This window comes from Fusarium fujikuroi, chromosome FFUJ_chr10 (assembly GCF_900079805.1).
Source record: "Fusarium fujikuroi IMI 58289 draft genome, chromosome FFUJ_chr10".
NCBI lineage: Eukaryota > Fungi > Ascomycota > Sordariomycetes > Hypocreales > Nectriaceae > Fusarium > Fusarium fujikuroi.
Genome location: NC_036631.1, coordinates 136947 through 150691, shown reverse-complemented (window position 1 = coordinate 150691; position 13745 = coordinate 136947). Strand labels below are relative to the sequence as shown.

The window sequence follows — 13745 nt, the reverse complement described above, 5'->3', positions numbered from 1 at the left end:
TCATTGGAGAAAGGACCAGATGGGTTCTCGGAAACTGGAAAACGCAGGAGCCCTGCGAACCCCACATTCTGCTTTAATACCCTGGACATGGGTTTTGAGAAACAGAGGAGAAGAGAAGATATAACCTAGAACCTCGAAGAATTTCTCTGCTTAATACCTATTAGCTTTCTCTGAGTTATATATGCCAAGTCTGTTAATCAAATTTCAAGCATAGCTCGAATCCTTTGTCTCGTTGAAAATGAGTGCCTTAAGTTATTTCTCAGCGGTTTATAAAACAGTTGAAGGGGAGGATATCACTGCGCTCATTTACCTTCCAAACTCAGCTACCCTCAAACCCCAGCCATGTCCAGTTAGTATGTGCCCCCAAGAATTATCAATGCTGTCGATGTCATCACATGCGATACTACGATCCAAGGACATACTTGAAAGCACAAGATCGCTCGTTTTACAAGATGCAGAAATATCTAATATGTTACAGTCATCAATATCCACGGCGGCGCCTTCATAGTGGGTTCAGCCCGTATGGTAAACCAGGACCAGATCGAGCACTGCTTAGAACGCGGGTGGATCATGGTTGTCCCAAACCATCGCCTCTGTCCTGGCGTTGATCTGCTCGAAGGCCCCATCACTGATTGCCGAGACCTCCTATCGTGGATTTACGACAAGGGACTTGAGACAGAGATTGCCAAGAACAGCCCACCGAATACTGAGATTAGAATCGACTACGATCATGTCTTTGCGTCCGGCACGTCTTCTGGAGGCCATCTCAGCTTATGCCTTGTCAGTATAGTTTAAGCATATTGATGTCTGCTATATATTATGGCCATGGGTGTCTTGCTCACACAACTTACAGGGCTTCGACGTCCCACGTCCGCCAGCGGCGATCTTCGATATTTACGGCCCGTGCCACTTCCAACATCCATTCTGGAAGTCTAAGCTTGATCATATAGCTTCCATGATCCCCAAAGGTTTAACCCCCGTGTTTATGAACCAAGTATATCAGCAGCGACCGGTTCCCACAGAGGCCGGCATTTCCCTCGAAGGCCAAGCAAAGGGACCGGACTTCAACGACCCCCGGCAGGCCCTCTGCTTTTCGAGTCTTGCTGATGGCAAGCTTCTCGACGTGGTTTTCCCTTCAGGCGACTGGAAAAAGGTCGATCCCCTGCTAAACATCAGTGAATCATTCCCTCCTACATTTATTGTGCATGGCGACGCAGACACAATGGTTCCTCTTCATCTAAGCCGCGGGCTGTACTCCGCGCTCCAGAGGTCGGGGGTGGAGTGCGGACTGCGTGTAATACCTGGTGAAGAACATACATTTGCTGCCAAGATGAAGAAAGGGTCGCAAACATGGAACTTGCACCTCGAAGGGTATGAATTCTTAGAGAGTATACTTGAGAGGAAGTAAACGAGATGCCGTTAATCTCTAATTTAACAGACCTGGTCTTCGGTGTTGAATGATTCCGTTTATACAATAGTGATATGGATGAAAATTGGGTATCTGCTTTGATTTAAGAATAAGTATGTAGCATAAAGTAAATTCGTCACCATTCTCATTACGCTTAGTAAGAGTAACTGCTGATTTTCAGTAATCTATCATGAGAACATTAGGTGGGATGCCTTATGTTATGCATAAAGCCCTCAACGGCTGATAAAATATCAAGGTCGAGATGACCCTCCAGAAATTAACTTGTGAGATATCGGCTATGAAGAGGATGGGGTGAGTCTCATCAGATGTGACATACCGCCTTCTCTGACAAGCATCAAGTCAGGCCTCTTTGCCACTCAGACCCTTATTTCGTGGCGATGACGGTTGCCGCTTTGACACCCAGTCAGAGCATGCATACCGTACATGAAATACATGAGATATCTGGCATCTGCAGAGACGGAGCTGTCGCCAACCCCCCGCAGCGTGCCCCGGGAGTCATTAGCGGCACTACATAGAGCTGTCACGCCGATTCCGCGGATGTGCTTCAGATCCCCACTTCCTTTACCGTGTCGGACTTAACGTATCCCCACCCCCTGCAAGAGACAGCCTTCCGATCAGATGCAATCCATGAGGGGCTTCCGAGGAGGCTACTGCGGAATAGGAGGATACTGTATAGAAATTCAAGAGTTTATGGTGGAGATCAAACCCAACAGCAAGTGGCGTTTTCGGCCATATCGCATCGTTCCGACGCAATTATTCTTCTACTCAAGATACCGTTTCCCTAAACAAGAATATCTTCATTCCACTTTGTCTTCAACTCAGAAGACCTTGAACCTCTCTTTCAAGCTACAAATCATATGAAAGCTCTAGCTCATAATGGCATACTGGAAGCGTATGCTCATAACCCATCATCCGGGTTGGAATTCTCTAACCCACGATTCACAGGACTAGCGAGATTCGTCCCCAAGGGTTACCCCTCCAAAACACTAATTGGAGAGCCTGAGAATCATGCTATTGACGTCGGACTTGCGCTGTACAAAGGCGAAACCGTCAAGGCGAGAGTCTTCAGCGGCAGTTCAGTGCTCGAGCCAGGTGCACCATCCGGAGAGGTCGTTGAAATTGATCGTGTGCTATCGCCTCTGACACAGGCTGAAGTGGGAACGATAAGATGTATTGGACTGAATGTAAGAATAAAAAACTGCATCACTTATTCCGAAGAAAAGCTTGATCAGTCAAGGTGACCAAAGTCCCAGTACAAGGCACACGCAGCTGAAGCCGGCTTGGAACCCCCGACTATACCGACTGCCTTCTTGTAACTAGCACCCTCATGACTGTCTTTACTATTTATCACTAACGTTTCCAAAGGAAACCAGACACAGCCCTCGCCGACCCCTATCCCGCCCGCACCGTCCTGCCCAAGCTTACTCAAGTGGATGACTGCGGTGACTATGAGAGCGAGCTGGCGATCGTCATCGGCAAAGAGTGCAAAAATGTATCTGAAGCCGACGCTTACGATTACGTGCTTGGCTACACGGCGGCCAACGATGTGAGTTCCAGGACAAATCAGTTCAATCAGAGCCAGTGGTGTTTCAGTAAAGGTTTTGATGACTCTTGTCCAATTGGTATGTTTTCCGTATGACGTCTGGAGTGTCCTAGTATTAATGGAGATGTCAAAGGGCCGGTAATCGTGTCCAAATCACTCATACCGGATCCTCATAAGCTCAATGTCCGTGGCTTGAAGAACGGTCAAGTGCTGCAGGAATCCAGCACGGACGATTTGATCTTCAATGTGCCGAAGATAATCAGCTTTCTGAGCCAGAGCACGACGCTGAAGCCGGGCACTATCATTATTACCGGGACCCCGGCTGGTGTGGGGATGGTACGAAAACCGCAAGTGACGCTTAAGGAGAATGATGTTTTCTTCGTCGAGATTTTGCCGTATATCGGAACTTTGGTTAATATTTTTAAGAATGAGCAATAATCTGATGAGGATATCCTCCATTTTCACCCGTGTTTGTATTCTTCGGGAATATACATACCCTTTGCTTTGCAGTTCAAGGTTAAGGCGTCTGTGAACCTACACAGGCAGGATTCGTCTTCTCTTGGTGACCACCAGACCTGTCCTGTCCTGCTTTTCATATCGTTCTTCGTTCTCTTGTGACCGTTGTCTAGATGCCAGTCTCTCCCCTCCATTCAATACGGCCGCAAATGATATCCAAACACTTACGTCTACCCTCGTATATGCCTCAAATGACGACTTAGACTTGAAACTTACATAGCATAGTAATGACATGAGTTGAAGCGCAGAGAGAGAGAGACTGTTGGCAAAAGGCTTATCCATATGGAGCAGATATCTTAGGTTGTCGGACTAACAGTGGCCACCTGATCAAACGACCTGTAATGCTCTCGCAAGATCGATGCTATCGTGTGAGCTGCCGGCCAGTCGAAACTATCAAGAGTGTTTGTAGACTCCTGAAGCAGTCTCCTGTCTGCTCCCATGTCCCAAAGACACCCTACACCACCAAGATATAGACGCCGTTCCTCATTATTATTGATCCATTCTTTAATGTGGTCCTTTCCTTCATCCAATCGAACAGTCAATAATAGATCCATGTCATCTACTTCTGGCCTGTTCCCTAGCTTAATCCAAGCCCATATCAGTAACGTTGCTACCAAGAATCCCATCGTCTCATGCTGCGCCCCAGTCTTACTTCTTCGAATCATTGACCACGCGTTACAAGCGTGCATAAGAGCAGTCCGCGCTTCGCTTGTGCTTTGGATCCAAGTACGCAACTTGGCATGAACAATGGCCCTTTGGGCGGTGTCTACACGCCAGCCCGAGAATGCGTAAAGCTCTTGAACTGGTGAATAGATCAACATTGATAGTAAGTGGGAGAGACTCTCGACAGCACCAGAGAGCCTTGAAGGCGGAAGTGTTTTGGCATGGTCCTGGAGGATACCAAGATAGATCGGTGCACGATTGAGCCTTTCGGCATGGTATTTGACCCCAACAATCAACAGCAGTGTGTTGAAAGGATCTGAGCTGTCAATCTTTCGAGTACGATAAAACTCGGATAGAACGGTTCCAAAAGGCACGGGCTCATGTAATGCTATGGTGAATGTGTCAGCTACTTTGTCTCTGCGATCTATGCTTGATAGGTAACCTCACGCATACTTTTATGTTTCTTCCATGTTTCTTGACTTGGGGCCTCCCAAAGCTTGGGATGTAACGGCGCTGGCAGCTGTAGGCAATCAATGGTTACTATCCCTAGGCCTGACCAAAAGCAGTTGTACTCGCAATCGAGGATCTAAGGTATGATTAACCCTGATCATATTTCAGATGGTGGACTTGAGAGTTTACTCACCCAAACTGAGTAAAATAAGCGGCGAAGGCTTTCCTTCTTGATCCAATCGGCCCAATTGTCTTCGCCCGAGTTTTCACTATCGAGAGGTTGACAAAAGGCGTCAAAATTGGTGTAACACGCCGTCTTTCGACACAGAGTCTCGAGGAGTGCCCTCGTAACAGGTACAGCCTCGATGCGTGTCGTCTCTGGGCCAAACATCATACCAAGTTGATTGAGAAGAACGGCCTGTACAAAGGAAATATCTGGCTGTGAGCTTCGGACCCGTTCAGACTAATAAAAACGTTAGGACCAAGACATGGAATCCCAAGATTATATGATAGTCATACCTGGACATGTATAGCACGTCGTAGAAGCTCGACTAGATTGAATGATGCCACGCTCGAATTCGCTACCCGGGAGAATATACTACCAATTGCAGCAACGCCAAGAGACAGAATCCATTGGTCTTTTGTTGGGGCGAAAGATGCTTTGTGAAGGAACGGAAGCAGAGAGTGAAACTCTTCAAAATACACTTGTATGAAGGTATTGATATGAGTAATTGGCGGAAAGTCGCTGGAGGTGAAAATAGACCAATACTCGTCATCTCGATTATAACGTGCAAAATGCTTGATCATTTCTTGGTACACGTCCTCTGACAAACGCGGCACGTGGCAGTAATCCTCTGCGCGCCAGGCATCGGAATCTGGGTCGATACAATCATTTGTTGCTGAAAGGCTCCTGTCACTTAACCTTCCATTCGACGAATGAGGGGATTCCAAGGTTTGAGTCACCCTGGGCGCTAGTTTGTCTGTTTCAGGTCTGCCCACTTCGGGGCCGCTTGAGGCTGGGGGTTGTAAATTTGGCGTTGCATCGGCAAGTGACTGTGAGGATTCCAGGGCTGAAGGGGACGACAAAGTAGGCATTGCTCCCAATGAGAGATAAGTTTCTAATCCCCAAAATGCTCCTGCATCGCTGGGGCCAGACCACTCAAAGTCACCATATACCCCAAACACAGACCCAATATTTTGATCTGGGGCCAGGGAAGGCTGGGACGACAGACCGGTCATCGATTCATTGTTACTCGGCGGCCAGTATGAGAGTGAAGTAGTATCTGATTCTGTCGAGCTTTGTAACTGTTGATTCAATCCTGGCTGATCGCAAAACCCTGTATGGTTCGCCTCATTTTGCAGACCCTGATTTTGACTGGCGACAGACCCTGGCGTGTTCTGAGTGGCACGTCGGCTTTTAGACGGTGGGTATGAACATTGCAGCCGCTTCGATGTGCATCTGCCACAGGGAAGCTGGCCATCACAACGCTGCTTCGACTTTGCACACTTCAAGCACGCCTGGGCGACGTACGGCGTTCTGTGTTGCTTTGCAGGTGGTGTTTCCGGCGACTCGTGGATCTGCATGTGCCGAACGAGGATGTCTCTATTGCTACAAGTCAGCCTAGGGTACTGCCAGCACAGGGCGTCGCTGCTCGAACGCACTTCCGAGAGAAGGAGGCGGTACATTCACCGCAAGAGAATGGCCGCATACCCATGTGTCCCTCCATGTGGCGCTGGAGATGCTCACTCCTAACGAAGACGGCCCAGCATTCGTGACACGCAAACGTCATTCCGGTCATCCGGCGTCGGAATTCAGATGTGAATTTGTAATGAGGTCCAAGAATCGGAACATCAGGAGATAAGAGAGGTGATAGTGCAGGGAGACGTTACTTAGGGAAATATGGTCTACCCCGGATTATTGCTCAACCCCGCATTCAGCGGCCCCACGATTCGGGACGGACTAGAGTACCTCCCCGAAGCTTAAGGGCGGTTCCTCAATATCATAGACTATGACCATTTAACTTATGTATGCATTGATGAATGCTAACTAGGTGAGTGAAGCGCACTAATGAGCGAGTCACGACTCATAGCCCACATTGAAACCTACTTCATTTCCCCATACTCAACCAAAAAACAAGCAGAGGAAGTGCGCTACGAACCCAAATCCAAATCGTTATGGATCGGCAAACTCCACCCCCGCAATTCCGACACTAAACTTGGCCGGGAATGTGGAATGCCCGCTAAGCCAGAATCTAGACAGACATGAGTGCCCAGATGTGTAGAACAAAATAGTCAAGTACGTGTTTCTAGTAAAGATATGCCGAGCTGATTCTCAACCTGCAGCTCCTTCTAACACTTAATTATGTCCAAGACCAGGCGTCCGCAGAAGCCTTATTTGCCGTCTGCTAGTGCCGAAACGTCTAGCCATGGGTCTTTCAGGATCTGTGTAATGAATCTTCTGTGGGAGTAGGACGGGAGATCTTGAGTTCGCAAACACGACTTTGCGGGGAAGCCAGGATGGCTTGATCTGTAAAATAACTTATATATGCCCCAGCCAGGATCTCTAGATTGGAATATAGAAACGAACTTCGTAACTTATTGCCCTACTGCAGCCTGATCTATTCTCTTATAAAGTACAGCGTTTACAATGCACATTCTTGGTCTTTGCAATGGCTCTATCAATGGGAACTCAGAGATCCTACTCAAAGCAGCCTTGAAGGCTGCTACTGCCACCGACTCGTCAATCTCTGTCTCATGGATCCATGTACCTGCCGTTGTACTCCCACGACAGCACCTACCCTTCAAGGACGATCCATCTATGATCCCATATCGTGATGATGGAAAACAATATCAATCCAGCAAGAGAGAGCCAGATGACCGTCAGGCTGCCTTTGAAGCTATCATGGATGCTGACGCCATCATCATCGCCACCCCGGTGTACAGCCACCAACCTGCAGGGACCCTCAAAGCTCTTGCCGACGCCATACTCGGACCTTATGCTGATGTGTCCATGGCCTATGACCTCAAGCGCCGACAGGAAGCGGGCGATGAGTCTGTAAAAGACTTGAAAGTTGATCCACGAGACTTCAAGCCTCGTGTGGCCGGGTTTATTGCGGTGGCCGGGTCTAACCCTACATTCCCCGAGCAGTGGACAATGGCTCTCGCGACAATGCAGACGTGCTTGTACCCCATACACTCCCGTTTGGTTGATCAAGTTGTATTATCAGGGTATGCAAGCCCTGGAGCTGTATTAGCTGATGCTGGAACTGCTCTTGCACGTGCTGAGCTTCTTGGCCGTCGCGTGGCTAGTCAGATGGGAAAGCCCTATGATGAGGCCCAGTACCTAGGGCCTGAAGAGAGCGACAGTTGTCCTTACTGTCATCTACTCAAGATTGAGTTTCGTGAAGGAAATAGGGTTGTCTGCATCGTATGCGGCGCAAATGGAATTCTCGAACTAGGACCTGGAGGTGATATTCGCCCCGAATGGGAGAAGGACTCGAATGTTAGTTGTCTCACACTTAGAGGTAAGATACAGCACAGGCATGATATCCGAGATAAACTGAGTATGGAGCAGCCAAAGCTCGCGTCTATTTCTTCAGCTTTTGCCAAGTGGAAGAGTTTAGAATTCCCCCTGGCTCCTCTGCCTAGCTTACAGGAGAAGTTCCCAGGTCGTCTATAAGTTTCTTAAGGCAGTATTGAAAGATTATATAGCGTTCAAGCTGGGCCATCTTTATGTAGTCTATTTTCTTATCCATTTTACCTAACTTATATAACTTTACTACTATCTATTATAGTGAGAATCTCGCAGCTTTACTCTTTAATTAGCTTTAGCACTTGCACTTTGCTAATATGACATGTTTAGACTTAAATTGTGTTTATAATTTATCTATTGATAATAGTGCATAACTATAGATAATGCGAGTTACTGCTGTGTTAATCGCCTTGCGCTGATTTGCCAGCATTCTCCTTCATAGCCTCCAGCGCCTCATGCATCAGCTTAGAAGCCTCCTGCCATGCCGGTCTCACGCTCACTTTCTCCCACCAATGTCTTAAGTGCGGTAGATCAGAGAAAAGCCCATCACGCCCGCCCTTTAAATCAATAAGCGTAGACACCCAAGGCATCGACCAGACGTCAGCGAGCGTAAAATCAGGCCCAGCGAGATATTTTCGAGTAGATAAGATTTCATCTATGGCCTTCAAGTCATCACTTAATCCGTTCCAGATGTCCTCCATTGTCTCTTTGTCCAGGGAGGGTACTCCCAATAGACTGGTAATAGGAGTGGTTAGTATGTTATCAGGTGGCTCAAAGAAAAGACTTACGGCCTGATGATTATACTCGAGCCGTATTGGAATGACTTGGTAGCGAGATATGAGGCTTCAATTGACGCCGCCTCCTCAAAAGTAGCCATTGCGCTCACATTGCTGATATCTGGCATCAGATCATTTCCCTTACCATGGAAAGCAATGGCAATATAGCGGGCAATTGCCCGGCTTTCTTCTAGAGGTCAGTCTATTACGCTGACAGTATTTAGTCTTGGAGATCATACCGCGAATTCGAAGCACTGTCTCCCCTCGATCATTCACCACATCTAAAATGGGGATCTTGCCAAATGGGTGCCGTTTTCGGTGCTCAGGACTCTGCGCAAGACTCAGCACATGGTGTCGCAGAACCAGTCATGTAAGGTTACTTGGGTACCACTTACTCGAGGCTCGGACCTAAGAATATTGACATGTCTGTACTCCCAGTCTATGCCTTTCTCAAGCATTGCGTGCGTGGTGCTGATAGTATACGGAGAAATGTAATCTCCGTATAGAACAAGTTTTGTTGCCCTAATCATGTGTCAGTAGTGGGACATGCTAAGAATAGTTGAATAGTGAACGTTAAGCACATTTTGAAGAGCCGATTATTGAATACGACGGCCTGGTTCATATCTAGAAATTACTGCATTCTTTATATAATTCGAAAGCCATACATACAGCTCCGAGGTAAGGCCTCGGCAGGTACGGGTCCTCTTAATCTGAGACCGTCTAGTACTGAGCAAGTATTTGAACCCCACAAAATGCATTAAAGACCCTTGTTGAGCAGGCTCTAGGATAATCATAGCGTTCCAACCGAGGCCGAGGCATATACCCTGTCCCTAGCCGTACTGACTCCTAAAACCTATACTTAAGCGAGCAATTGACTACAAAGTTACGTAGATACAGCCCCATATATGATCAAGTTCTAATGACCTGAAGATCTGCAGAGGCTTTAGTTTAGTGCGGCGGAAGTGCGGCGGAATCCTCACTGCCGTCTGTTAGTGCCGAGACGCCTGAAGATATCACGCTGCATCTTCCGCGGACTTAGGAGGGGAGGCCCGTCAAGGAAGTTAGTGCAATTCGATTCCGGGGAAGATTGAACACTCTAACCCAGTGGAACACATCTCAAGCCGGTGATTATAGCCACATGGATGATACCCCGCATTTTACGATTCGTAGCCTAGATTATCGACTGGGTTTACAGCCTGAAGCTTACCTATATAATACACACAAAAGATGATGGCGGCTTTTCACTGCACACATATTTATTCATTCCGTTTATCCTCGCATCGCCTCCTCTGCCATCTCAATTTGACCCACGAGCTTAGATAAAATGGGCGACAAATCTGCTTTTGAAGAACTCAACAACCAGCCACCCGCAGCCCAGCAGACGACCCTGGAAATGTTCCTCCAGGAGCAGAAAGACATTCCGCATTCTGTTCCATCTTCGCCTGACTTTGCCAAGTTGACCAACATAGGGCTCTTGACCAATAACAGCATACCCTGGGCTGTTGTTCGCCCAGAAAATGCTCTGCAAGTTGCCAGGCTTGTGGTATATCTTGTTGCCAACCGTATTCCCTTCACTGTACGATCAGGCGGCAATAACTTTTTCGGGAAATCGCAAATCAGCAACTCGGTGTGCATCGACTTGCGCTCCATCTCCTTTTGCGAGATAAACAATGATGAAAAGACGGCCCGAATCGGCGGTGGTATTCTCTTCGAGAAGCTCATTGGCGATTTGCAGAACAAAGGATACTCAGCTGTAACGGGCATGGTACCTCCAATTGGGTTTGTTGGGTGGTCTTGTTATGGAGGATATGGACCCTTTGCCTGGCTTCATGGCTTGGGGCATGAGTCAATCCTCGGAGCCAAAGTTGTAGATTGGCGTGGTTGTATTATCGACGCTGACATTGACCTCCTCAAAGGTATCCGAGGAGCTGGAGGCGGTTTTGGAGTTATTGTGGAATTAATCATAAGAATATTTCCACAGGGAAATGTAAGTTAGTTATCATTGCTCTTTTTCATCGTACACACATACGCACACATACAGAACAAGAACAACTAACCTGACCTTGCAAGCTCCTCTCTGGGCATGTAATATTCGACGAGTCAGACACAAAGACCACGGTAGCCAATATCTGCCGTGAGACGGAACGTCAACTGTTGAGAGATCCAGCAGAAAGCCTTTATATGGCACCCTTGTTTATTGTCACGCCCCTGGGTAAAGCACCCTTCTGTCAAGTAATGTGGCTCCACGAAGATCAGGAGCAACGCAAAAGGGAAATCGAAAAGATCACACAGCTTGGCCCGTTTTTCCACACGACAGTGAAAGGTACAACGCACTTGGGCGCGATAGACGACTTCAGAGACAGCTTTGCCATGCCTGGGATGATTGGAAACGTTGGTACCATTAGCGTCCTGTCATTAACAGAGCAGGTCATCGACATAATTGCACACCATTTCGACATTATGCCCAATGAGATCGGACTGGGTTTCGCGATTCACAGCACCAGAGAGGCTCCCAGAGAGGCAGCTCGGGCATCTTGTTTCCCGGCAACAGAGCGCCATTTCATGCTTGAGTTCCTGGGTTGCGTTGACTCGGAGGAAAAGGTCAAGAGAACTAATAAATGGCTTAAAGACTTCATGGAAGCTATCAGAGGAACTGACCAGGCCAACATTCTTCCCACTACCTATATCAACTTAACGCCTCCTGGTCAAAACACGTTGAGAAGGGCATATGGGCCAAACTATGGCTTCCTCTTGAGCCTCAAGAAAAAACACGACCCACGCGGGGTATTCAATACTGCTCCCCCATTTGTAACATTAGCCTCGGGGGAGGAGTTATTGTATAGTAAGATGGTCAAGATTTAGGGGGTTTGGGGTCACTTCAGTCGTCTATTCGTTCGATTGATCCTTGGGTATTAACTATGGCGCTCTAGTTGTATGAGGTTCCAGTTTACCTTGAGCATCTTCTAATTATTTCAATACCAAGCAAGGATAGTACCCTATGGATGAAGCTTGACAGTCAAATCACCCATGAGATATAGGTAGCTAGTGTAAATACCATATTCCAATGCTCTAAGTATCCTTTACCGGCTCTAGCCCTCGATCCCGGATGAAAGCGGTGCCAAGCAAGCATAGGCCAATTAAAGGAACTTGCAATATGAACACGCTGTGACTCGCAGACATGTAGGCATCCAAAACTGCAGGAACTTGGCGCACCGACTCCGGGAGTACATATGTTGAGCTGGCAAGGTCCTTGTACTCAGTGGGCAGAGTAGCACGTAATTGAGCTTGGAGGACTGCAGCAGAGATAGCAAGACCGCATGCTCCGCCAATACAACGATAGAAATTCCTATTGGAAATGATGACTGCACGACGGCTCTTGGGGGAATGAGCCTGTAATGCGATCAAGGTAGGTTGGAAGATGCACCCGACTCCCAGTCCGACAACGCCCAGTATAACAGCAATCACAGCGATACTAGAGTGTCTTGTAAGTAGTAGAGCCAGGCCTGCTCCTCTGACGGAGACGTAAGCGCTTGTTGTAGAACGTGGAGGAGATAGGTATCAACTTACAGAGTCCATACAGCGAAACCGAATATGAGCACCTCGCCATACCTAAGACGATGGCTGATGTATTGTCCCGAACCAACAGAAGCAATCATTTGCGCCGCTACCAATGGAGTGTATATCGCTGCCGACTTCATTGCGCTGTACTGGTGAGGGTTCTGGAGATACAGAGGGACGTAGTAGAGGTAGGACTGGTAAACGGCGCCAAGCAAGAAATTCTGGGCGAGCATGATGCTAATGCTTGAGTTCTTGTAGATGTCAACTGGAGAGTATTTGAGTCAGAAGCGTGTTACAAACGTCTTCGGGTATGCGAACTTACCGGGCATCATCGGAAGCTTTGCCATCTTCCATTCCCATCCTATAAAGGCGAGAAACAAGGAACCACCGACAGCGAGGAAGCTAATTGACAGTGGTGAGTCCCATGAGAAGTATGAACCTCCTTGATGACGAAATCAGTCGTGTTCAACTTCCATGTTGCTTGGGATCTTACCTCCAGAGATAGGGATTAGCAGAAGAACGATGCCAACGCCTGATACCCATGAGCCCACCCAATCGATCTTGGTAATCCCTTCCTTGAAGCTAATAGTCGGAGGCTTGGAGGGGAGGAAGAAAAAGGACAGCACAGCGGTGAGGAATGACAGAGGTGTCAAAAGCCAGAAGAATCCTCGCCAAGATGATCGCTCCATGATGCCAGCGGCGATGAAGGGTCCAATGATATTACCCAGTCCGACAGTGGCACCAGTGATGCCTTGGATCTTTCCCCTCTGCTCGAGACTGACAATATCCGAGATGATGATGTTGTTGAGGTTCAAAACACCTCCCCCGCCGATACCGGCGAGAGCCCGAAAAACATAAAACATGACTGCATTCTGACTAAACGAGCAAAGCAGGTCCGAAACACAGAGAAGCAGAGCGGCAGAAATGAAAACGACTTTGCGACCAAAGACATCGGATAATCTCCCGTAGAGCATCTGGAAACAAGTATTTGCGATCAAACTGGAAGTACCAGCCCATGATATGGTGGCCTCAGCGTTGAGATCTCTGGCAATGGTGGGGAGAGTCACAGAGATACCATTTTGATCGATTGTAACAAGGAGTAAGGCCGATGAGAGGGTAGCGAGGGCAATGATCAATTGGCGGCGAGGCAGGATGTTGACCTGGTCATGGAGAGCCTTCTCATCCTTTGTGAGCACCATCTTGACTTTGTCAATTTAAGAATTGGAAGGAAAAGAAAGACTGGCAAAATATTTAACAATGAATTGAGATGTTTGTTAT

The 13745-nt window shown here is 47.8% G+C and overlaps 7 protein-coding genes; 4 read left to right on the top strand and 3 right to left on the bottom strand.

Moving 5' to 3' along the window:
* Positions 1-238: 238 nt before the first annotated feature.
* On the top strand, positions 239-1408 carry FFUJ_10265 (uncharacterized protein; the record flags this gene model as incomplete). XM_023569028.1 has 3 exons in its annotated part: positions 239-353; positions 479-780; positions 854-1408. The coding sequence occupies 3 exons, from the start codon at positions 239-241 to the stop codon at positions 1406-1408; spliced, it is 972 nt and encodes a 323-aa protein (XP_023436300.1).
* Positions 1409-2305: 897 nt separating this feature from the next.
* On the top strand, positions 2306-3410 carry FFUJ_10264 (related to bifunctional 4-hydroxyphenylacetate degradation enzyme; the record flags this gene model as incomplete). XM_023569027.1 has 5 exons in its annotated part: positions 2306-2321; positions 2375-2613; positions 2683-2741; positions 2795-3051; positions 3106-3410. The coding sequence occupies 5 exons, from the start codon at positions 2306-2308 to the stop codon at positions 3408-3410; spliced, it is 876 nt and encodes a 291-aa protein (XP_023436299.1).
* Positions 3411-3784: 374 nt separating this feature from the next.
* On the bottom strand, positions 3785-6391 carry FFUJ_10263 (uncharacterized protein; the record flags this gene model as incomplete). XM_023569026.1 has 5 exons in its annotated part: positions 3785-4539; positions 4605-4737; positions 4795-5064; positions 5121-6204; positions 6264-6391. The coding sequence occupies 5 exons, from the start codon at positions 6389-6391 to the stop codon at positions 3785-3787; spliced, it is 2370 nt and encodes a 789-aa protein (XP_023436298.1).
* Positions 6392-7248: 857 nt separating this feature from the next.
* FFUJ_10262 (uncharacterized protein) lies at positions 7249-8280 on the top strand (the record flags this gene model as incomplete). The annotated part of the gene is made up of 1 exon (XM_023569025.1): positions 7249-8280. One exon carries the CDS (start codon positions 7249-7251, stop codon positions 8278-8280), a length of 1032 nt encoding a protein of 343 aa, XP_023436297.1.
* Positions 8281-8534: 254 nt separating this feature from the next.
* FFUJ_10261 (probable glutathione S-transferase) lies at positions 8535-9492 on the bottom strand (the record flags this gene model as incomplete). XM_023569024.1 has 5 exons in its annotated part: positions 8535-8868; positions 8922-9096; positions 9149-9239; positions 9305-9431; positions 9482-9492. 5 exons carry the CDS (start codon positions 9490-9492, stop codon positions 8535-8537), a joined length of 738 nt encoding a protein of 245 aa, XP_023437200.1.
* A 741-nt stretch (positions 9493-10233) lies between these two features.
* On the top strand, positions 10234-11771 carry FFUJ_10260 (related to 6-hydroxy-D-nicotine oxidase; the record flags this gene model as incomplete). XM_023569023.1 has 2 exons in its annotated part: positions 10234-10896; positions 10980-11771. The coding sequence occupies 2 exons, from the start codon at positions 10234-10236 to the stop codon at positions 11769-11771; spliced, it is 1455 nt and encodes a 484-aa protein (XP_023436296.1).
* Positions 11772-11978: 207 nt separating this feature from the next.
* FFUJ_10259 (related to tetracycline efflux protein (otrb)) lies at positions 11979-13666 on the bottom strand (the record flags this gene model as incomplete). XM_023569022.1 has 4 exons in its annotated part: positions 11979-12420; positions 12477-12732; positions 12790-12909; positions 12961-13666. The coding sequence occupies 4 exons, from the start codon at positions 13664-13666 to the stop codon at positions 11979-11981; spliced, it is 1524 nt and encodes a 507-aa protein (XP_023436295.1).
* Between the last annotated feature and the right edge of the window lie 79 nt (positions 13667-13745).